The following is a 24,106-nucleotide window of genomic DNA, read 5'->3' on the forward strand; positions in this document are numbered from 1 at the left end:
TGGTGACTTGTGTTGTTGAGTTAAGGACTTAGTCAGGCATCTTTAGTCATCATTGCTTATCTCTGCTTATACTTCATGAGCAAAATTTAAAAATATTGGGAAAGCAAGCAAACAACAGAAAAATCAAAAGTGGACTAAACCAGCTATACAAATGCCTTGGTTTTGTATCTTTGCTTTTAATAATATGAGTGTCCAAAGTTCTTCTTATAAGACAGAAACATTGCAATAAATTGAGAAAAAGTGGTTTGCTACTTTATTAACATCTTGACAGCTGTTTTATACTAACAAAAAAAAGGATCACAACTTTGTTTGTATGAAAGCAGAGAAAAGCACGTTTTTAATTAAAGTGTCTGCTTACTATAACTAAGAAAAATTTACAATACTGCAGAACCAGAGATAGGCATAGAAAATTATCATTGATGGTCCAGAAAAGCCAGATATCTTCAATTTTTTTTTCTTTAATAGTTTTAAGAGGAGTGTGAATAAAATTCTTTGATGTATTGTTTGCCTTGAGGACCAAAATTTGTAAAACCACCTAAAGAACTATGAATTCATCATTTAGTTGAAGAAACAGATACAGTTCTCTTAAGCTACAACAGCTGAGAATTTAGCTGAAGAAGAAAAGGATAGACTGTAAGGGTAGAACTAATATTAGGTATTTTTCAACTAAAGCCATCAGAGACTGTAAGAATGACAATATGACTAGAAACTGCCACTACTGTTCCTATCATCTGTCACTTCTACTGTTTTTGCTAAACATCAAGTAAAAAATTTATACTAATAGCATACTAATATACTAATTTATACTATTTAGAAATAAAAACTCTCAATAAAATAAACTTTAGGACAATAAAAGCAAAAGCCCCGAAGCATGGGATCCAAGTTCTTTCAGAAGTCTGGAGCAGATGGAGATTAAACATTCAGGGCAAGATTGATCTGCTTCAACATAGGTGACTAGTCTCATTTGAAAATTGCTATTAATATATCTAGACCTGTAGCTGAAAAGAAGAAAAAGGCAACTTCAGATGGATATTTATCCCATTTACCTTAGATATGTAGGACAGAATTAAGCTGGGTTAGATAGTACTTTTTAATGGTTAACTTATGAAAGAAGATTTTGCTGCCAGTAACTTTCTTTGTAAAAAAGAAGCCAATTTCCAAATCTGCCTATACCCTTTGGCCAGAAATAGTTGGTGGACATCCCTGACTTGTAATTCATAGCTTAAATGTATTTAACCTCCAGAGTAAAGGTCAGTTTTGCACACTGAACTTCATTTTTTGTCCTTTTATGCACAACTAAATGGTAATTAGGTTTTAATGAAAAGCATTAGACTGATTACAATTAACATAATCACTCTTGTCAGTTCATGTCCTCATGTTCTACATGCTGAGCTGAGTGGGCAAGACAGGGCACTCTAATATTCAAACATTTTGCAAGATTCAGCCAATTATTATTTTTTTTCATTGAAATACCTCTAATTACATTTACAATCAACAGTAAGTAATTTAGAGGTGATATTTTCTGATCTACCTTCCATTAGCCTTTCACAGCACCTCTTTTTTAGTCAGACACAGTTATGATGCTCTGGAGTGCAAAGTATAGAGACTAATTAACACATTCACAGCACAATGGAACAAATTCTCCAGATGAAAATTAGCACTTTAATGTTTTGTTTTTGCGTTACTCATTTGACCTGGTATTCTGAAATGTATATCCTTTATCTGATCCCATAAAGGGCTGTTCACACATGCAGACACTCATCACAGTTGCATAATCCAGTACAGAAACTGCATTACAGAAGGTTTTCCAAATCTGTGCAATTCTGAACCTGAAATTTACTTCTTCAATTATAATTAAGAATTAAATGAAATACTCATTAACAGATGCAACACTTGAAAATCTTCCATATGACACAATGACGACAAACTTCACCAATTACCTTCATAGAACTTGTAACAAAACATCTACATCTTCTACAATTGCCAAAAAAAAGTTTCAGCAATTCATAAATCTTTCATATAGAGTTAAAAGCTACTAAAGTACTGAAATGTCAATATTCCGTGCAGCTTTGCTATAAACTGTCTGACAGTTTGAACATATGAAGAACACTAAAGTATCTAAAGATCCCCACTTAGCCTTAGATAAATTACTTTAAATCCTTTACAAGTCAAGGCCACAGTGGTCTGCTCATTGCCTCAAGAAGACTAAATAAACTAGCCTGAGTTTTAGATTACATAACATTTGTTTTAACAAATTCCTTAAATCTTTTTTTTTACTCCTTACAATTTAAAAATTAGTAACATATTCCACTTGTCAAGCAGAATGAATGAAATTATTTTCCCTATACATGATCTCTCGACTCTTCATCACAAACTCCAATTAATTCCAGTAAAACATACTCTGCAAAGGTCAGCATGATCATTCAGTGATCATCAGATGTTATACTAGGATGGGAAAATCAGTTATTTTCTCTAAAAGCATTAAATTGTCTTCTACTTGCTCTTAGTGCCACTAAAGGTTAAGGAACATGTTGGTAAATCAAACTGCTTAAACATTTTCTGTCCTTTCAAAATCTGTGCATAAATTTATTTTCATATAATAGAACTTTAAATGTGTTTGCTAATTGTGACAAGAAAACCACAAAATACATTTATTTCCATAAATGTAAAACTTATCTTGTTTTTTTTTTCAAAAAACAATTAAAAGCAGTAGATTGTATAGCGCACTGGTGAGAAACTTTAGAAAAATTTATTCTGCTCTTTGTGTTTAATTCTTTTTAAATATTTTTAACTAGTTTTTTTTTAGGTTGATGAAAGAGTGTTTTGGGGAACACAGATACAGCTCTCAGAAAAATACAGGAAAATGAGATAAACAGGTAAATGCAAAGTGCATTAGAAACTAGGAAAACACCAAGTTTACATTTTCATGCAAATAATAATGACTGAAAGCTGATTAGAACCCTTTACTTCTGAATGACATCATCTATGGAGAACAGTACTTCTGCTCACGCACACTAATTCATAATTTTCCTGTGTCTTGATGAGAAATACATACATTATATCTAGACATATCAGGATGCAATGGATGAATCAATGACAAAGATACAGCCTCCTATGCCCTACTCCCAGTCTTTAGATCAAAATGCATGGAAAAACTCCACATACACAGTTTTAAAATATTGATCACTAGTACAATATTGATCATAACTTCTCTATAAACAGAGAAGCTTTCACTTTACACCTAAAGATCAATTTGATTAGTTTAATACTAAATTTTTAAGTGTATTTCAATATGGTAAGGCATCTTGTATTCTGGCTTAACCATACAAAGAATGTTTATGTCATAAAAATCATGCATCATGCAGCCAATGTTTTAAGAAAAAAAAAATCAACCAATATAAATGATAAATATGAAATTATACTTTGTTAGGTAACACTGGTGGGAATATTTAAAATTATTGGTGCAGAGGGAAAGTTCTGTATGTAAAGACCCATTTTGACTTGTTAAGTAATGCTAATTAGATAACACTATGTATGTGGTTGCTGCGGAAAACAAGGAATAAAAAACCTAAAACATTCCAAGTAAATCCAAAAATTCTCCCTAGTTGTAGCCATTTGCATAAACACGTAACATAATTAAAATAATATAATCTCTTTTCCTCTAAACACAGAGGAAACTGAAAAAGAGTTGAAAAAGAGTTAATAAGTATAGGAATAATGTATATAAATAGGGTATGAAATTATTATATCTTAGAAGAAAAATATTTACATACTTGAAAATTGGATGGAGAAACCTGATTTGCTGATGAAGAAATCACTGTCAAATTGTAATGTTAATGAGTTGAAAGTGCTGTGAATATCCTCTGGAAGAGCCGAGCCACTCCACTCCTTGAGAAGTATGCTGCTCTCAACAGGCCCATCCCATACTTTCAAGATGTCATGAGCAACCTCAGTATCAAAAACAATAAAATGCAGACTGCAAAGAAAAAGTAGAAGTACTGTGCATTACTTTTTAAACACAATTACATGAAACTCCAAGCAATCATTCCCAAACTGTAGTTTTAAGATGCTGTTTAGTACTGAAGAAGACCTGGTGGTCCTGCAGAGTTATTAACTTTTCCTGTGGAGCAGTCTCATCTTGTAAGAGTCATGAAGTTCTGTTTTATAAATGTCTGAATGACAGCAATGATAGAAAATGCCATTATGGGGTGTAAATCCTCAAGACTTAATTTATACGGCTGTAAATTATCTTATTTTTATGATAAATATTTTAAGGTACATGAACTATGATTTCATCATAGATTTCCTCTTTTTATTCAAATGTGGATAGCAAGAATGCTGTTTTGCTTGAATTACATGCAATTGAAAAAATGTAGCAGCTACTGGACAGTAGAATACATAGAATAAGAAGTCCTGTCAGCATGGCATTTCCTTTCCTATACAAAACAGACAAAAATAGATTGGCTTTTTGCAAAAGTTCATAAAATATAAAACTTTACTACAATACAATAATCTGTATTTATCTTCAGGTTAGATAGAATTATATTTATTAAGGTGTTCAGGAATATTATAAGTCAAAATATGTGCATTGTCTCCAAGTCCTGAATGTTTACATTCCTAATGCTGATGAACTCTAACAGGTAAATATCAAAATGTCCCTTTTCTTTGTTTCAAATGGTTGTGTATTGACATTTCTTCATTTTATTAGTCCTTAACTGGAAATCATTTATTTGAAAATTGTTATTTAAACAAAAGCTATGCATTGAAATAACCCATTATTGCATAAATTCAATATTTGGCTTAGTGAAACAGGATTACCAAAAAAAAAAAAAAAAAGCAAAGACCTCCCACTGAATAACTTGTCATTTAGTTATATGGTTTCACCCGTGAGTCCCTTTCAAATCAGAATATTCTGTGATTGTTTGTCTTCCAGAGCAACACATCCTAAAGGCCTGCTCCCAAAGAGGTGGCTGGCCATCACCTACTGATAGGAAGTAGAGAATAAATATTTTGTTTTCCTCTGCTTCCATGCATGGACCTTTGCTTTTGCTTTATTAAAGTGGGTTTATTTTGACTCACATGGAGTTTTTCTCATGTTATTTTCTCCCTGCCCCATACTGCTGAGGAGAGACAATGTCAATGCACCACAGATTTCTTCAGGGCCCAATGTGGGTCTTGAGATAACATCAGTTTTGTATGAAGGTGCTATGGTAATAATTATGTGTCAAGTTCCTGGACATGGAGTTTGATGGTTTTGCTGATTAATTCTTCATTTTGGTGAATTTGGGAACATGTTAATTGAAATAAAGGGTCTGTGCTTTGCTGTGGCACTGATGGCCTTGCTGTGCTGGCAGAGCTATCTTGTGGGAATGCAATACTATTTCCTATCTGTGATACATGGGAATTGATTTATTATGCAGATTCCTGAGGTTCTTGGTCACCTTTATGTAAGCTAATTAAATCTGTAACATACTCTGGAGTTTGTGGAATCTGGTGTTGCCCTGGTGCAAAAGACAACTTTGGGTGAGGCAATACTCAAATGCTCCTTGGATGTTGCTCATCTTGTCCCATACCCAGGGACTTTACACCTGAACAGGCAAGCAACCTTGGAAAACTGATGCAACACCTCATAGAAGGATAGCTTGACTATGCCAGAGAAAAGCAGCAGCTTGTGTGGAAAAATATGAGAATGACAAAAAATTTATAAAATACTGAAGTCAACCATAAATATTGAAACTAAGCACGTACCTTATTGTCTTTCCTGGATCTGCTTCAATAATCCAAGTGCAATGAAGATTGTTGTCATATGGTGCTGGGTAACCAGGGGACAAAATGCGCCCTGATGTAGCAGCGTGAATTCGACCACCACACTCAGCTGCAAAATTAGGATTAAATTTCTGATGAGACCATAGTAATTGGCATATCCATTTTCCATCCATTCCACATCTCTGTGTTTTCTAAAAAGTTAACAGAATGACCTAATACTTCTGAAGCAGTACACATACATATACACTGGGACATGTACATAAGTTAAAGTGAACACAATTATCTCATTCCTACCTCGTTATAAAGAAATAAACCATACTTCTGTGACTATGTTAATTAATCGACCAGACTGGTTCAATAAGTACTGAGACTACAAAAGTACAATTTTAGCATTAGCAAGACAGCAAAAATGTTTCAGAAATTTCCTGTCTAACATGCTTAGCTTTTCTAACAATGACTGAATTCAAATTTTGCAGCATTGAATTTTATAATTAAAATAGCTTTCTGATTTGCTGTAATTCTGAAATTTTAGAGTAATGTTTTCAAGTTACTGCTATATAACTTCAGGTATAATTACACCAAAAAGCAGTAGGTATTGCCTAGCAATTGCCTTTGCTATTTAAAAATTTAAATGCCATATGCTTGCAAAGCCAGAGAGTAAATCAAAAAGCTAGGATTTGATAGTGTGTGGCATCTGGTTTAAAACATTTTTACTATCAATGCTATTTTTGTGGAGAGACCAATAGTAATGCTAAGCATCCATAATAAAATTATTCTTACTTTGCTCATTTAGAGCATCATGCTACTGTCTGGCCAGTGTAAAGACACTTTGATGAAAGAGAACTGTGTAACAGTCATGTGCCATGAGCTAAAAGGGATCAGTGATTCTTTAGTCAAGTGATGTACTTGAATTTCTACTACACTTATAGTGTTGCCTTACAAGTAGTAGTTGTTAAAAAAACCTACCGTGGGGATTTATTCAAGCACAGCTGTACAGCAAGCACAGTAAAACAGAGATGATGGAAAAAACACAGCAGTTGGACCAAATAATCTATCAGCAATACTAACAAATATTAATCTTTGTACAGACCACCAAGTCACTGCTCACAACCAAGTTGTTACCATGAGGGAAAATTAAATAGAGGAGATAAGGTGACTGATTTACTTATATATCCTGCTGGTCTGATCACTCAAAACACTACATTTTATAAACAGATCCACAGCAGGAGACAAATTCAGAACAAAATTTCTTCAAACATAACCCTCGCCTAGGATTTCAATTAATTTCCATTATACAAGAAAAATTGGATTGCAATAATTACTGTGGTAGAAAACTACAGATAAGAAATTACTGATCCAGTACTGAGAACTAAAAGAAGAACTAAATTTACCTCAGTGAACCTAAAATTTAAGCTCAAACTAATTCACATACTTGATTTAAAATTCTTAGAAGGCTGATTTAGGAAAAGAATACATCATAAAATTTGGAATGATGCATTATATATTTAATTTTTTAAATCCATTTTAGGAGTAGATCAAAAGTAAACTTTCAGAACTTATAAAAAAAAATTCAAAAATTTAATGTTCCAATATGCAGAAATGAGCACACTGTAAAACCATCACCTCAAAGAATATACTATATGAACAACTATACTATAACTAATAGAAGTGACCTAAATATTTCTAGAAACTTCTAGAGGTGGAATTAAAATAATTCATTGGGTTTCTTCATTATGGTTTAGAACACAGAAAAAATGAGAATGAATGCTAAGACATGTATAACAGTTTATCACTAAAAATTACTAAGTGTAGAATGTGGGGGATATGTTTATGTATAGGCTTGAATTTTTTGTGAATGAGACAGAAATTATAGTGAATACAATGAAGAATATCAATGTCAATGAAGAGAACAGCAAATATTAAATGCTGATCTAATCTATGAGCAAAAATAATACATCTCCACAAACAAAGATTTTTTAAGAAAATGTTTCTAAGAAAGAAAGCAATGTTTGGAATGCCATGACAACTTCAGAAAAAGGAAGAAAAGTAAGTCATTCAAATCAGAGTACAAAAAGATAAAACTGCAATAACATAACATAAAACTGATGGAAGAATAGGTTTTATAAGTCTAGTGGGGCAGGGAAGCAAGACTGAAATAATCTGCAGATATATAACTGAGTTTTCGGGGATCTTCATGGCAAGCTTTCCTGTGCACAGAACAGTAAAAACGCCCATAATTTAATGAAGATAGCAGACCGTAAAAGACTGTATAGAAGGAAACACTTTTAGAAGGTTTTAAGAGAGAACTGTGAACATTTGATTTCTTGGGGAACTAATTAATGGTCCAGGGGAGATTTAAACTAGAAATGAGACGAGGCAGTTTATACAGAACTGATGCAATCCCAAAATTTCATTTTAAGGAGAGGAACAAGGACAGTAATTAAAAATATATGTAGAGAGAAAAGCATATAGAAAGATTCCTGTTGGTTGAACAGACAGAAAATAAGACCAAAAATATCTCTCAGGATACAAAAAAACCCTGTGATTATTCTATTGATTGAGGGACAAAATTTCACTTTGATATGAAATAAGATTTTCAAGAAATTTTGGCACAGACTATTTCAAAAGATTGGAAATGAAATGCAGAAATCAAATCTAGTAATGCAGGGTACAAAATCAAAGTACAAAGACAAAAAGAAAAATCAAAGTACAAAGACAAAAAAAAAGAAAAAAGAGAGAATGGGAATCTTGAGTGAAATATAGAATCTTAAAAGCATATTGGTCTGAAGAAAACTGGAAATACAGGTAGGAATTTGTGACCAGAAGGGCATTACATGGTAGGAATACAGTAATAATCTAAATAAAGTCAACGTGAAAAAACATACATATTGGTCAAGAGTATTAAACATTTATGTTGGTTGTAATGAAATAAAGTTTTAGGTGCTTGAAGATGTGGTATTTCCAGAAAAGATCTACCTCAAGGCTTTGACAGATGGGGTATCTTAGCATAGCAACAGGGACTCCAGAGCACACAGATAAAAAATCTGGCAACATAGGATGCAAATTAGAAATAAAGTTCATAGGAATGAGATGCTGAAATGATAGCTGATGAAAATAGATGAGAAAAAAAAAAGTCCACAACCTTATTTGCTTTATGATGTGGCTTAGTTTATGAAGTGTTTAGACAACACCACTGCCTATGGTGACCCAGGGCTTCATCAGAACCAAAGCAGTAGTCTTCCAGCAAAGGTTACTCTATAGAAAAACGTGTTTTCCAGTAGTTTTTATAACCACTAATAGCAAGCCATTTCAGAGAAGTTATACTTCCACCTCCACATTCAATCTTTAGTTGAAATTTAAAATACACCTGCACCATTAGCATCTCATAAAGTACGGAAAGACAGAATATTTGTTGGTTTGATTTTTTTTTAAATCAGACCAATCATTCCAGAACATTGTCACAATCCATATTACCTATGCAAGTAGGCAAAGGTTTGTCCCAAACTCTTCGATCTCCACTTAAGCAGGTCATAATACTACTACCATGCATTGTATAGCCAGGATTACAGCTGTATAAAATTACAGTGTCTATAAAGTGTCCTTCATCTCGTATCTTGTAGCCATAATTTGGTATGCCAGGATCTTCACACTTTACTAGGTCAAAACCTGCAAACAGAAATGGAGAAAGAAGAAAAAAAAGACATGGAGATATTAAGACCAAATAAAACATAATGGCAACAAATCTGTTTCTGATGCAAATTATATTCTCATGATTCAATGACATTAGATATATTCACAGTGACCAAAACTAAATGGTATATAATGTGGGTAAATCAGAACCTGAAAGACTAGGAACTAATAATTAACTTTATATTTGATTATGACATTTGCTTATTGAAGAAAACATATATATTATTCTAAAATAGGTTGGTGAGAAATGATTTAATACCATTTATATATTTCATTCTTTTGTATTCAGTGGGAAGGAAATATTGATCCTGGTTTTGGTATGTAGCAACTTCACCTCCTCACCTAATCTCCACAAGGACATCAAGAGACCACAGCTGGAATTCAGGAAGCATGCACAAAGGCTACTTCATCCATACTGCTCTCAAGACAGCATGGCTTCAGTTTCATCTCTGCTGAAAGGAAGAAGTATCCCCACACTCATTTTCAATTTGCATTCTCCTTTTTGGCCTGTTAAAATACTGAATGAGATAAATACCTCCCTCTGTGATCCATGGACTGAGCAGATCTGCTCTGAGTACCCACAACTCTTTCCACATTTAATGCATCACTCTCTCCATTGTCTTCCTACAGCATTGCTAAAATGCTGTATGATGCATTCTATCTCTCTTCTTTTGCCTTCAGTTGCTATTCTTGGAATAATATAAAGAGTGGTTCCAAATTGGTCCTACTTCCAAATTCTTCTTCATTGTGGATTCTTCTTTATTACTGCCGTGTCCCCAAACCAAAGAAGTAATTCTGACTCTACAAATATTTTCCATTTTGCCGTCCTTATTTTAATGAACAGCTTATTTAAGTGTTTCTGAATCAGGTTGTTTGTCTTCAGTTTTCTGTTTTCGGTGCAATTTCTGCACAAAGTTTTTCAGGGAAGCTGAGGATACCCCCTCCCTGGAAGTGTTCAAGACCATGCTGGATGTGGCTTTGAACAACCTGTTCTAGTAGAAGGTGTCTTTGCCCATCTGTAAGGCCCAAGAAATTTGATCTATGAGACTTTTAAAAGCGTTTACAGCTGTTTATGTACTCTGAGTTAGATGCATGGGAGAAATACTAACAAGATACCCAAAAGGTCAAAACAACAAAAAAAGCTTTTGCTGGCACCTTTAGAAAATCAGAGAGCTTTGGCAAAAGGTTTTGAGCAGCATTCAATCAATATAAAACAAACACTTCTCAAAGCATTAACTTGGCCCATTCAACTTAGCAAAGTCCAAGCCTGATCAATTTTAAGTTTCTCAAAACATTACTCAAAATCCCAAGATGAGGTAATTAGGAGAGAAAGACAGAAAAAGCATAGAAAAGAACAAACATATCCATCCCTCCTGGTTCCAGTGGTGTTCAGATGACAGAAGTTCCAGGGGGAGAAAGGTTCAAATATGCTTGCCTTGTGTCTTGCTTTAAGCACCCTTTAGCTTTTCCTGGCCCTTCCCCAGGTGGGGCTTGCAGTCATTTGACCACACAGGAGCTGGGTTAGGGGCTCCAGAGGCAGGTGTGGAGCATTGCCTCCAGTGTGCCAGGGACTGGCAGCCCTGCAGGGCTGGGATACAGGCTGGGGAAGGGCGGGGTGTAAGGGGCAGATCATCACCTCACCAGGGCAAGATCGGAGCTGCCCCTTGCCACACACCCACCCACACCCACCTCCAAATGCTCCAAGCCAGCAATCCTTCCAGGCTCCCACACCATGGCAGGAGGGTTGAAACTAGAAGATCTTTACAAACCCAAACCATTCTGATTCTGTGAGGTCCTTCACTAAGCAGTAACTTATCTACAGACAACCTTTAATTATTTTAAAAATACACAAGCTAGAGTTGGTATTATGTTTTTCTTGTTGTCTTTCTCCTGGTAGTGAGATCAACCACAGCTGAAAAAACTGCAAGCAGTCTATGAAGTTTTTTTTCCTGCAGAGATGCTAAAGATACCCATCAACTGACACTACTGAAAACACAAAATACCTTTGTTTTCTTTGTTCATTAATTGGGCTCAAAGGTCGGGACTTACGTGTTACAACCTAGGATTCTGAAAATTAAAAGGCTAAGTTTGAACTCGTCTAGGCCACTTCAATTGTCAGTAGAAAAAAAAATGTATTTCTAGAAACTAATTTATCTGTTAAATTGACAGGTATTCAGATCAGTCAGCTCAATCAGCTCCTGCAGACATTTATTTTCTACTCACTCTTTATATAGTAGGCCAGAACTGAATGCTGTTCTATCACATAGGTACTGCATCTCTTTCTGTGCTAATATCTACAGGAACATCAGACCTCAGGAACAATAAGCATAGTCTCACTACATTAATGCACTCTTAAATTCAGTTGTCCTTTAAAAGAACATGGCTGTTTATAAATCCCTTCCTGGGAATTCAGCTATCTGTCTAATATATTGTGCCTGAGATTTTTGGGCAAAGTCCTAGACAGAAGGCAGCAAGTTAGAGGCATGTTAGCATTTACTCTAACATTTTGTCAGTCTAAAGAATCACTTTCCCATACTCATGCCCTGACAATGCTTAGTTTACTAGCAGAGCTTAGTATTTATCTCAGATGGAGTTATCTGTAATCACACACAGTACAAAAGGATTATAGAGATTTATCATTATTCCCTTGCTAAAAGATTGCTTCCATGTGAATATTTGCACATCCTTGCAATTTCTTTTTGTGGAGGAAAAAAAAAAGGGGGAAAAGAAGGGGAGGGGGGCAGCAATCATTTTAAATGGCTCTCAGCAATGATTATATAAACAGTCAATCTAAACTATTTTGTATCTTTTGGAGTTAAAAGTATTTTAGGAAGTATGATTAATCTAATCCTAAGGAAGAAGAAGGTACAGTGGATGGACTGAACAATTCTAAAAAGGTCTGTTTCTTTTCACATACTATAAAGACCCAACATAATTTGGTCATTCAGATGAGCTGAACTTCACAAGACATAGCTATATTTCATTAGCTTTATCTCCTTATTAAACATACAGAGACATTTATGTAAAACCCTGAAAATGTAAGTTGTTTGATAGATAGCATTATATTTTAGTGCTGATTTGACAGCAGGAGCCAGTGTAATACTATTTCTTTACCACTGCTCTTAGATACTTTTTCATTCTTTATTAGGTGCAACATTTGGTTATCAAATGCAGTGATATGTGATTGACAGGTGAAACTCCCTTGATTAAGGAATTTCCTTGTGTCTCATGAAAAAAACTTTCCATAACACTGATATATAGTTAGAGATTCATTCTCCAATACCTTGTACGATATAATGAAGATATTCAGGGAGAGGTAGTATCTTTTATAAGACCAACAGACAAATTTGGGTGAAATGAAATGAACTTTTGGATGAACCAGCCTCCCTAGTCTGCTATACAGCCATCTTCACTAAAAAAGGTATCAAGACTGGGATAAAATATTGTTCTGACTTGCTATAATTTCATGTATTCCAGTTAGCATTCAGTTCTGCACAAGGTGTAAATGTATATGACAAATGTGAAGAGTTAAAGAGATCATGTCACAAGCTTTAGAAGTTTGAGAGAAGCCTTCCATAGCCTGCTGGAATGTCTACCATAGCCTGCCTGCACTTTGTCTATTCTTGCTTGAAACAGGGCTGAGGAACACAAAAGATATTTTTGTTTTTATTTTGCCTTATTAATAGTTCATATCGTCATTATAAGTCACTTATATCTTAAAGTATCCACAAACATAAAGGTATTTCACCTTCTTTGCTTTGTAGAGTCATACATGTTCTCCAAGTTTTGGTTTTTTTGTCTGTGAACATAGTTTTTCACCTGTCTGTCCCAAGGTGAATTCTTAGGCCTACTTCTCTCAAGGCCTACATCTTCAAGAGCCTCACACTCTACAGATATTCACTGCACTGCATTTTTTTATCTGTAAAGAACAAAGTACCTCTGAAAATTATAAATAGGAAAACAGAACTTTGTTAAAAAAACCCCCGTCTGAGCACACAGTGGCACATACAGGCATTTCTCAGCCTCTACATATATCAAAGTACATAAAGTCCCTTCCAGAAATATACTGTTTTTAAAAATCTTTTTTAAATCTTATTTTTAAGGTTTTAAAGATTGTGGAAGCAACAGGAGAGTTAAGGTTTTTCTGCCAGTTCATTATAATTCCAAGTCAAATATTTATTTGGGGTATAGTGTTAGTTGATTGTAGAGAACATAACAAGTCACTGTGTTAAGTACCAGAATTTAATTTCCTACTTCACAAACAATAAATTTAAAAATAAAATTCAAATAAAAATATCTAACTGGAAGCAAAAATATAAAACCTAATTTTAAATATCCTTGAGACATTAAACTCTTCAATATTTGCTGGTTTATTTAGACTATTCAGACATTTCTACGAAAAAAACTACCTTGATTTTAATTTCTAGGTATTGATAATTCATGAAGAGTTCAACAGTACTTTTAATTTTTAGGTTTGTTTGCACAATATTATGCCTAGGGGAAAAAATAAATACAAACATTCAGTGTGGCAAAATAAAGAGTATTATTGCTTTTTGTATTTCAAGAATAATCCCTTCAAAAACATCCAACAAACTAATTGCTGGCATTTATGCCAAATTTTTAAAAAGGCACTTTGAATACTCTAGAAAAAACTGTAAGAATGACAGTACATAATTTGCAGCCCCATGTTTACTACATTTCTCCACCAGAAAGACAACCATTGCTCATCAGTAGGCCTATTGAAACCGAGGGTATTTCACATGCATGTAGGTGCTGTTCATCCTGTGCAAACACAGCAGTATCGTGCCCTGTGCCCTTCTTCTCCAGTTTCTTCTCCTTCCTCTCATACACAAACCCCAGAATTTTAATTCCCTTTTCCCCTGACGCTCTTGTAAATCTGGAGTAATTTATCCTAAAGGATCGTATTTTTGCAAAATATCATTGTAGAAATATTCCAACAGAACTTGAGTGTTAGAGTACATGCTATGAACCTTTACAATGGGGGAATATGGTCATGAGTTCCACACAATCACAGTACTTGGGTTTGCCTCATATTGCAGCAAGCCAGGGTTAGAGAAATTCTGCAAAGATTCCTACTGCTGAGAAACATTATTGTACTGGCAAATTGCTGCCAATTATCTTATTCTTGAGTTTCATTATAGGATTGTCAGAACAATGAATGGATAAAAGCATGTTAAATGAAAACCAAACCAGCCAGAATGCATCTTGATGATTGGCTGTAACCTCCTGGCACTATTCAATGTGATTTACTCTGTCACAATTGAAGTAAATAATCAGGAATGTAGAAATACCAGTTATTGGGGTAAAAATCATTGACATATCTGTAAATATATGTAGATTAATAATTACAACTTCTTTCAACTCAGTTTAATTATGATGGGCACTGTGGTACTAGCTTGTTAGTCAGCAGTACAGTATAACAAAAGTAAATCTGGGCAGCAAGGCAACGAAGCTGAGGATTGGATGTCCATAATATGCACACTCATGTTTTTCCCCTGGACTAGCTTTTCTGTCCATTAGAGGGTGGAATACACCATGTGCATCCATGAAGCACAACTCTCAGTTCAGCTTCAAGTTTGTACTCTCCAAAGCCTGTCATCAATACAAAGAACAGAGTGTTTATTTTGTGTCTCCAAGGGAAAATTTCAGGGATTCTGTATTGCAGAGTGTAGTTAGAAGTTGACAACATGCTGAAGTATCTACAAATGTTCCCTTCACTCATTTTGAAAGGAAGAATGCAGTTTACTTACTATACAGATGTACATATGCATTTACACTGCATGTAAACCTACAGTGGCTATATGAAAAATAAGTAATCTAAACCGATTTCCTACTAGAAGAAGTCCTAAGGTATCTTGAAACAATCCCACTCCTAAAGCCAGACACATGAAAAAGTAAGCACATAAAAGGTGCACTAGCAACCTTTAGGTACTTGATCCCTGATTCGAAACTCTGACCTTGAGTTCAGCACTAAGACTTCTGTGAATGGACAAAAGCAACGAAGACACTCTGAAATGTGAGCTATGGTATTCATCCAAATTTAACTTCCTACACAAAGGTATGTTGATAAGTGTTATATCATGACTGATTTAGTAGAACATGTAAACCCACTGTTATTAGTGAATAGAATATAAACCAAGAAATTAGGCTGTAGGGCTTTATTTCTTCCTTTTGTTTTCTTTCTTAGTAAATCTTGTTCATGTTTTGTAAAAATATACTGTCAATTAAAGCTGCACTTACGCACATGGAAGATACCAGTTTTAAAAAAGATTAAATACTTGGCAAATAAATAAATCTAATATCATAGCCCTTAATACTGTGGTCCCATAGTACAAATTTGTTAAACTGCTTTTGACATTTTAGTTTTATTTCCAGCTATGTTGAATTCATTATTGTTTGTCAATGCCATGCTGACTTTATGCCAAATCATATTCCGAAATGCCATAAAAGCACAAAATGCATACAAGTTTTCTTCTGTATGTACTCATTAATTTTACAGAAATTCAGTCGTGTTTGCGCCAGATTCAGATCAGACTTGCACTGCTGGGCTTCCTAATCACCTTTAATGTGATCATCCTGATCACATCATCAATTCAGTTTGAAGATCGTGGCTTCAGTTATGATCCCAGAACACTGTAACCACCAAATAAGAGTTTCTTCTTGCAAATTCAAAAGCACGAACCTGTGTTGTAACTTCTATGAACTCTGCTACTTTGTAGTAAGAACTCTAAACAGAAACCCTCCAGACAAAACTGTAAAAACATTTTAAAAGAAATGCCAGCTGGGGTATTTGCAAAACTTTAGATGTCTAATCTAAATATGAACAGGTCCTTAAAACATAAAAACTACAGCATGCAGGTGTAGATCAATGGTATTAATAATCTTGGCTTGGATGAATAAGTTTATACTCATATAATTTTCTGATAATAGTAATGTTTGTTAAAGATGAGGAAATACTATTACAACAAAAATACAATTAATTGCTAAGAAAGCCATGAGGGGTTAATTATCTTGAATGCAAAAAGGGTTTTGCAGCTTATATATTAAATACCAAAGGGATGCCAAAAACTCTTTAATGATCTCTAATAATCATATTACTTACTATAATGTAAGTATAGACTTGGTGGGCTCTGTGCATGCCCATTGTGAAAAGGCATTTTCTTTTCTTTTCTGCTTGCCATGGAAGAGAGAAAACACAAGTAATGCATACTTATCATCAGCTTCTGAAAGTGATGTGATAGAAGACTTCAGGATGACTTCAAAAGAAGAAGGATAAGTGCATATAAAAATCCTATTTCAGTACACACAAGGTAGTATTAACATGCTCTATTATAAAAAAAAAGGTACTATGAAAACATTGGAAGCACAAGTAACTCTTCCAGAGTTGCCTAAATGTGAAGTCATTTAAGCTCATAAGTGTAGTTTATATGTTTAACACAGAGTCTTTTTGAACTATTGAAGAGTAATTAAAAGTATGAAATGGTACTTGAGTTAATGTTCAGAGTATATAATGGATTTCTAAATGTATGTAAATGTCAACAAATACTATTCTGCATTTTTTTCATCCCAAACATTCATAAATTAATCTATTTAATTAAATCTATGTAATTCAAAATAAGAGTTCCTACCATTTTCATTCTATCTTTCTATTCTATTCTATCATTTATGTGCAATTCTGTTCTGACACCTACTGCTGTAGGAAAAAAAAAAAATGTACTGGGAAAATGCCCATCACAAAATCTCTACCTAATTAAAAGGATAGAAAAATCTATGGAAAGAAGTGTGTTTGAACCATGTGGTTATAGTGAGGTGTCAGAAACCACTGCTTTATATCCTTTGGAAACTGAGATATAAACTTGTAATTTCTCAAAAGCTTTGCAAATAATTAGCAATTAATTTTGACTATATGGATGAGACAGTCATTCAATGGATAATACTTCTAATATGAATTTCAGCAATTCTTAACATGAGCAACATAGAAAAAAAATTATGTAAACCTGCAAAATATGTAAAATAGGAATGTGAGGACGTTTTCAATAACAGGCCTTTTTAAGATAAAATGTAAAGAATTCTTTACTGTAATTTTCTCCTGTTATAAATATTTAACAAAAAGTTTTAAGACCTTTTTCCATCCTTTTCAAATCAGGTTCTTTATGTCCATGTATACTAGTCAAAAAATTTGTTCTTCCTTTCTCAGCTACCATGTCCCCATATACAGATAAAAAAAATTGCAAATTTAAGAAGCAAGTTAAATACGGGTAGACTGGTAACAGAAGACTAGATTTTATTATTTTATTGAAAGACAATACATAGATAAAATACTTAACAGAGATGGACATGCACATGTTATGTGCCTGCAGCAAGACGGCTGCTGTGAATATATAGAGAGCACACAAATAAACTTTGCAATCCACAAGCAGGTGAATAATTAATCACAATTTATACTCCCTATAAGAAGCAGGGATTAAAGGTGAAATTCCATGTGAGTTTAAGAGCTCTAACTTCAAGTATCTATGGAAAGATATCTTCATGATCTCTGTGTCTACACCCTATTTTATAGTCAGTGGGGACCTAACCCATACAGCCACTACCTAAAAGTATTTTGTAGGTGGCTTGTTAGAGGAGACTGGTCTTATCTTTTTTCTGGGAGAGAGGAGAGAAAAGCAGAAGAAATAACATGAACACACATTTTTCCCCTGTGTTATATATGTGCACGATACTTAGACTTAATGCCTAAGTGTTCGCAAATTCATTCATTTCCCCACAGTCTTTTCTAAAATACTTATCCTTAGAGAAATTAAGTCACCATGAATGTAAAGGATGGGTTAAAAATGGAAAAAGCATTGTAGGAACTCATAAAAAGAGTATGGCACAGACAGGACTGAAAGTTAAAAGAGCCCCTTCATCTCCAATTGTGTTGATTCCTTCACACACTGACAGGTGAACCACATGCACATATCACCTGTTACTCTGGCTAGTGCTGTTGTGCCCAGAACTTCTGAAAAATAATTTCTCAATACACTGGGGTGAAGAACTGAATAATAAGAAACACATAAATCTTGTCTACCTTTCATCATCCTGTTTTAAGCAACTCTTCCCAACTAGAAACTTTATGGAAGCAGAAGGAAGAGAAATAAATAGGTTTATAGCATTCGTCTTTAACTATCTTTGTTCCAAATAGTCTTCTCTCTACATGCTTCCAAAATTCTGCCCATGTATCACATATACATAGTTTTAGCACGGTGATTTTAATATGCATCATTTTTTAAAGGAATAATCTTTATTTTATTCTGAATTAACTTTCTTATTATTTTAAATTATTAGAAACATTAGAAACACTTTAGCTGACTGAAAATATCTGTTTCCTATTTATTGCTAATCTTCAGTTAGAAAATATAACTAGGTTTGAGGGCACCAATCTTAACTTACTGAAATGTAAACAGTTCCTTACTATAATAAAGGACATGGAGAAAACCTCACATTCTTAATTTAAAAAGTTAAAATCTGTACAAAGTAATTGTAGATTTTTCTTTAAAAATCGTATTTTTAGAAAGGGAAAAAAATCAGTCAGAAGAAAGTTAAGATCAAACCTTGATCTCAGGGGCTCCCAAAAGTTATTTGAAATGTCCAACATTATATACTATAATATATATTATTACATGCCATACAGTATATTATTACATACTATACTTTATAGAGTATATATCTATTATATCTTACATAAGATTGTACTTTTGCATAAGAGTATTAGAAATATAGAACAGAATAATATATTCATATATTATACAAACATAATAATAAAATTGCATTATAATATATTAATATTTTTATAATTAGTCTTTTATAGTTAATACTTTCATAAATTAAATAGCAAACCATCAGTGACACACCTAACAGATCTTACATTAAAATTGTAGCAAGAAGGAGTTTGCAAGAAGGATTACTCCATCATCCGAGGTTTCTAGATGCTGATCATCTACCTGACTTAAGAAACTGCTTATCAGCCTCCCTTTCCCAACAGATAGGGCTGAGCCAATGATTCTAAATGGGAAATAATCATTTTGCATTCAACATGAGGCCAACATTGGCAAGAAGGCCAGGGTAAAGAACAATAGGATATTGGCAGTTCTGTTCAAGTGTTTTTAAGTTTTTAGGCAGGAATTTTTGTTCATGGGAAAATTCTAGTAATTATAGCAGTAGGAATAAATCAACAGTAACTCTAGTGTCTACTCATCGAAAACTTGGAAAAGAGGAAATGATTCACTGCAAATAAACAGGAGTCTTTTTGTGAAAAACAGAGGAAACTAGCAAACATTTGGAACAAATCCCAGCTAAAACTCATTAAATCTGCACATACATATAATGACTACATCTATAACGGTTTCATAGAAATAGATTCTTTTTATACTATGACAGAAAAAAAATTTAAGTTGAGGTGGCAAAGAAGGTAAAGAAGTTCTGTCGTTCAAACCACTTCATTGAAAAATTCATGGATGCTGTTCCCACTAAGCTCTCAGTAATAACACTACAAATTATCACTTCTTTATGTTAAAGCAATATAATCTTTAGGCCATCACTCTCAAGATTATAAATTTAGATGGATTTTGCTTGCAAATTTCAATCACATTTTTTAGCTATGATGAATACATCAGCAGATGAGAAAAAATATTCTTAAGAAGCCTACCTGAATTGGCATCACTGAAAAATCTTACTTTCCTATTCTAAAGATAGAATTTTAATATAAATGTAAAACACCATATGCATATGGACACCTACAGTGATCTCTGCTAGCCGCTCTCTCTCACCTGCAAAGCATAGCTGCATTTTTAACTTTATAACAAGAGATTTTAAAAAGCAGCCCTTTTCTTGATAAGAAATGTGAATTACAACACTGGGAAAACCCAGTGGTTTTAAGGAGAGGAGAATCTCTGAACCATACACAGAAAAGTCAGGAGACCTTCTGGTAACTTTCAGAACCAAATCACAATAACCTTTAACAAATTACCTTTTGAACGTTTGATACCACCTACATATCTATCCATTTTTTTTTTCCTAATTGAAAATGAGAAATAGTTAACATTTTCCTCCTTTCTAATCCTAGGCCCAGAGGAATAATTCAGTGACTTAGGGAAGGTAATTTACGTAAATTTGGAAATTATTTTTTCTTTGAAAATTTTCAGAGCATTTAAAAAAAAAGCTATTAATTTTGTTGCTGTATATTTGCAATACACATATTTTAATTCAAACAAAATAATGGTTTTCACTCAAATATTTTTTGAAGAACACAATTTAATAATCATGGACCATTCAGCCTGTACTCCAAACACAGTGTGCTACTACTGTGTTTGGAGTTCTTGTGTTTCTTCCTCTTCTCAATTTCATTTTTGCACCCTCCTTTTTACCAATACAGTCTCAGTTCTCCACTCCATATACTTGCTCTATTTCTTGGACAGCCTGTCAGGCAATATTCCTCTCTCCTTGTATCCTAGCCTTTTTATCCAAAAAATTCACCTTTCCCCATACCCTCTGGTGCATTTCTTCCCTTGTGTACTCCTCTTTAGACTCCCTGGGTTGATATTGCAGCTTCATTTATTCCAAGCTCCCAACATAATAACATGAGAGGTACCTATCTATTCTCTTTCTCTCTTTTTTCCCTCCTCTCTAGGTCTGGCTTTTATGTCCCTGGTGTTGTAACCAAACAGCTTCATCCTCTTTTTCTCATGCTACCTATAAGACACAGGATATTGGTGGGTTTACCCCAGCTGGCAGGTAAGCCCCCACCCACCTGTTCTCACACTTCCCCACAGCAGGATCTGAAGAGAAGCAGAAAGAAAAAAGCAGGAACATGAATCAGTCAAGATAAAGACAGTTTAATAAGTGGAAACAAAACAAAAAACCCAAACACCCCAAATCCAAACAAGTGATGCAAACCCAATCACTTATCAACAGCAGACTGATGCCTAGTCAGACCCTTAGCAACAGCTCCTTCAGGAACACTTCCCCAGATTTTCATTGCTAAACATGACGAGATGTGATGTGACATGATATGAAATGTGTCACCATTCAATTCAGGTTGTGTAACCTCCCACCTTCTTGCCCTCCCTGTGCCTACCTGCTAGCATGTCAGAGCAAGTAACAGAGAAGGCCCTGACACTGTGAAACACTGCTCAGCATTAGCTGAAGAATCACAGAATCATGGAATCATTAATGTTGGAAAAGATCTGCAAGATCATAAGTCCAACCTTAGACCAAATATCACCATGTCAACTAAACTATAGCATTAATGCCAACTCCAACTGTTTCATGAACACTTCAAGAGATGACAATTCCATCACCTTCCCTCACAGCCCTTTCCAATTCTTGACAACCCTTTCAGTGAAGAAATTCTTTCTGAAGGAAGAATTAACTCTATGTATTCTTAGTTGAAGAAAATTAACTCTATCCCAGTCAAACCCAATACAGATGGACAAACTGTTCATCTCCATCCTAATCCGGGCCTGCTGAGAAAAAGTATTTTGGAGTACTCATTCATAGGGTAGGATTTGCTCACGTAAGTCTCTATGGCTAAAGATCCGTACCTCAGAAAAACTGGTAAGATTTTCCTGAGATGGGAAAAATGCAAAACATCACCATACCAGCATTTCCATCGACAAAGCATGGGTTAATATATTTTTTGAAACAGAAGGTTAATACAATGCTTATATTCACCTAATAAAATGATTTTCATTGTTTCTCTCTTAGAGATAAAGAAACTTTTTGGCAGCTACTCTGTTTACCAGAACAGCAGTTTCATAGACATCTTAAAATTAAAAGTGAAAATGTACCTCAATTATAAAAACTCTTATAATACCAATTATTTTTTGTTCATACAAAGTTTTGAGGATATGGGGGAAAGGGGAGACTATGTAAAAGTTGAGCGTTTTGGAAGCAGAAGGCAATTTCATTTTCTGGGGGAGGGAGAAAGAAAGGAAGAGACAATAATGTCATCATCTTATTAATCTGGATATCATGATTCTTGTACACAAGTGAAATGAATATTTCTAACAAACTTTTCTCTTGATATTCATTAAGTTTTGTTTCGTAAGTTTGCAATTTTGAGGTTTTTTAGAAGATTTTTTTCTATGCATGCAATATTCATTTGGGGTGGGCACATAATGATACTGCTCTAATAGGATCTGTGACTACACCATACATGTATCTGTTAAGATGTACTAATTACTAATTTATGATATTTGTCTTTGGTGTCTATTTTTTTTACTGCAGTGTGTGATGGTTTTAATTGGAACAGATCTTATATACAGACTAGTTATGGAAAGGAAACTGGAAAAGCTTCTTTTCATTACTGGATTGTTGTGCTAAACTGGCATTATAAACCCTGAGGCAAAGCCACTATATTCCTGAATTTGAGACTGAGCATATGCTAGAATAATTGTCTGAGTCTTCAATTTCAGAACATTGTTTTCACTGACAACTTTTTCAATTACTCCAGAACAGGACATGAACTAAATTAAAGTTCATGATTCTCTTAAATTACCTATTACAAGTGGTTTCAACAGTTTATATAAATTTGGACCATGGTAATTCAGATTCATCTTCCATGCACTAAATTTCACTATCCCTTGAAAGCAGTAGGTTTAAAGAATGTTTGTAACACAGAACTTAAACTGAAAAGAAAAACTAAATCTTTAGCAATAACAGAATACCATGAATGCTAAACCAGTGCATCATGTCTAAGAAATGTATTTAAAAATTCCTTGCCTTAAACTGAAAAGTATATCTTCAGACCAATAAAGACAACATTGTAAAACTACTAACTATGCTAAATATAAAGGATGATAAATGCAAATGAAAATATTAAACCTCATTAAAAAATCTATCCATGCACAATCCTAAATCTGTGGTAAGTTCTGTGGAGTGGAGCACAGTTCAGGGGCCTGAACTCTTCTGAAAGAAATAATAGCCATGGAGAATTCTGCTTTCAGGGAAAGAAATGGTCATTATAGATTCAAAATTTGAGCATTAGCGTTAAATTATGATTTGTACCTACACAACATTCATTTTCAAAAAGAAAAAATATTGCACAGGACTGGGGAACCATGAAATTACCACAGAGAGCTAGATAAGCTGTTCCTAAAAAAGATGTCTAGATAAGGTCCAACAGCAACTTCATGCTATTTCAAACTGTCTGTGCAAAGCGCATGGTAAAACCCCTCAAGTCTCAGAAGAGTCCAAGGAGCAATTCTACACAGTGATAAAGTTCCTTACACATCATGAATATAGGCATCCATCATCAGGCACCATGAAAAGAAATGAGTTCTGAAATTTCTAGATGGTACTAGAAAGCAAGAGTGTTTTCTTCTCAAATGTTTGGGAACTTTACTGAGAAAAGTGTGCAAGTACAGTACAGTGCTGAGTGATCTGTGATCTGTACAAGACCATATAGGTCACACAGTAGCAGCTTTGGGCCGTACTCAGAGGGTCACAAAACTTTTGCATATGACATGTATGATAAAGTGTACAGGTATTATTTAAGAAAAGTGAGACTATGCTCAAGGAAGGAGGATTAGACAGGAGCAAGGAAGCACTCATGACACAAGTCAGTGTAAATTCAGTGCATGATGAGAGAAAA

At 34.2% G+C, this 24,106-nt stretch overlaps 1 protein-coding gene across 1 annotated transcript in view; it reads right to left on the reverse strand.

Annotated features, from left to right (window-relative positions):
• CSMD1 (CUB and Sushi multiple domains 1) overlaps positions 1-24,106 on the reverse strand; it is a 1,074,318-nt gene that overhangs the window by 176,540 nt on the left and 873,672 nt on the right. The window contains exons 24-26 of the mRNA XM_063389341.1: positions 9,241-9,432; positions 5,749-5,875; positions 3,774-3,976 (exon numbers count right to left, since the gene is read on the reverse strand). Coding sequence (XP_063245411.1) covers positions 3,774-3,976; positions 5,749-5,875; positions 9,241-9,432 — 522 coding nt within the window. The remainder of the gene's footprint in view (positions 1-3,773; positions 3,977-5,748; positions 5,876-9,240; positions 9,433-24,106) is intronic.

The sequence above is a fragment of the Prinia subflava genome, chromosome 2, assembly GCF_021018805.1.
Source record: "Prinia subflava isolate CZ2003 ecotype Zambia chromosome 2, Cam_Psub_1.2, whole genome shotgun sequence".
Lineage (NCBI taxonomy): Eukaryota > Metazoa > Chordata > Aves > Passeriformes > Cisticolidae > Prinia > Prinia subflava.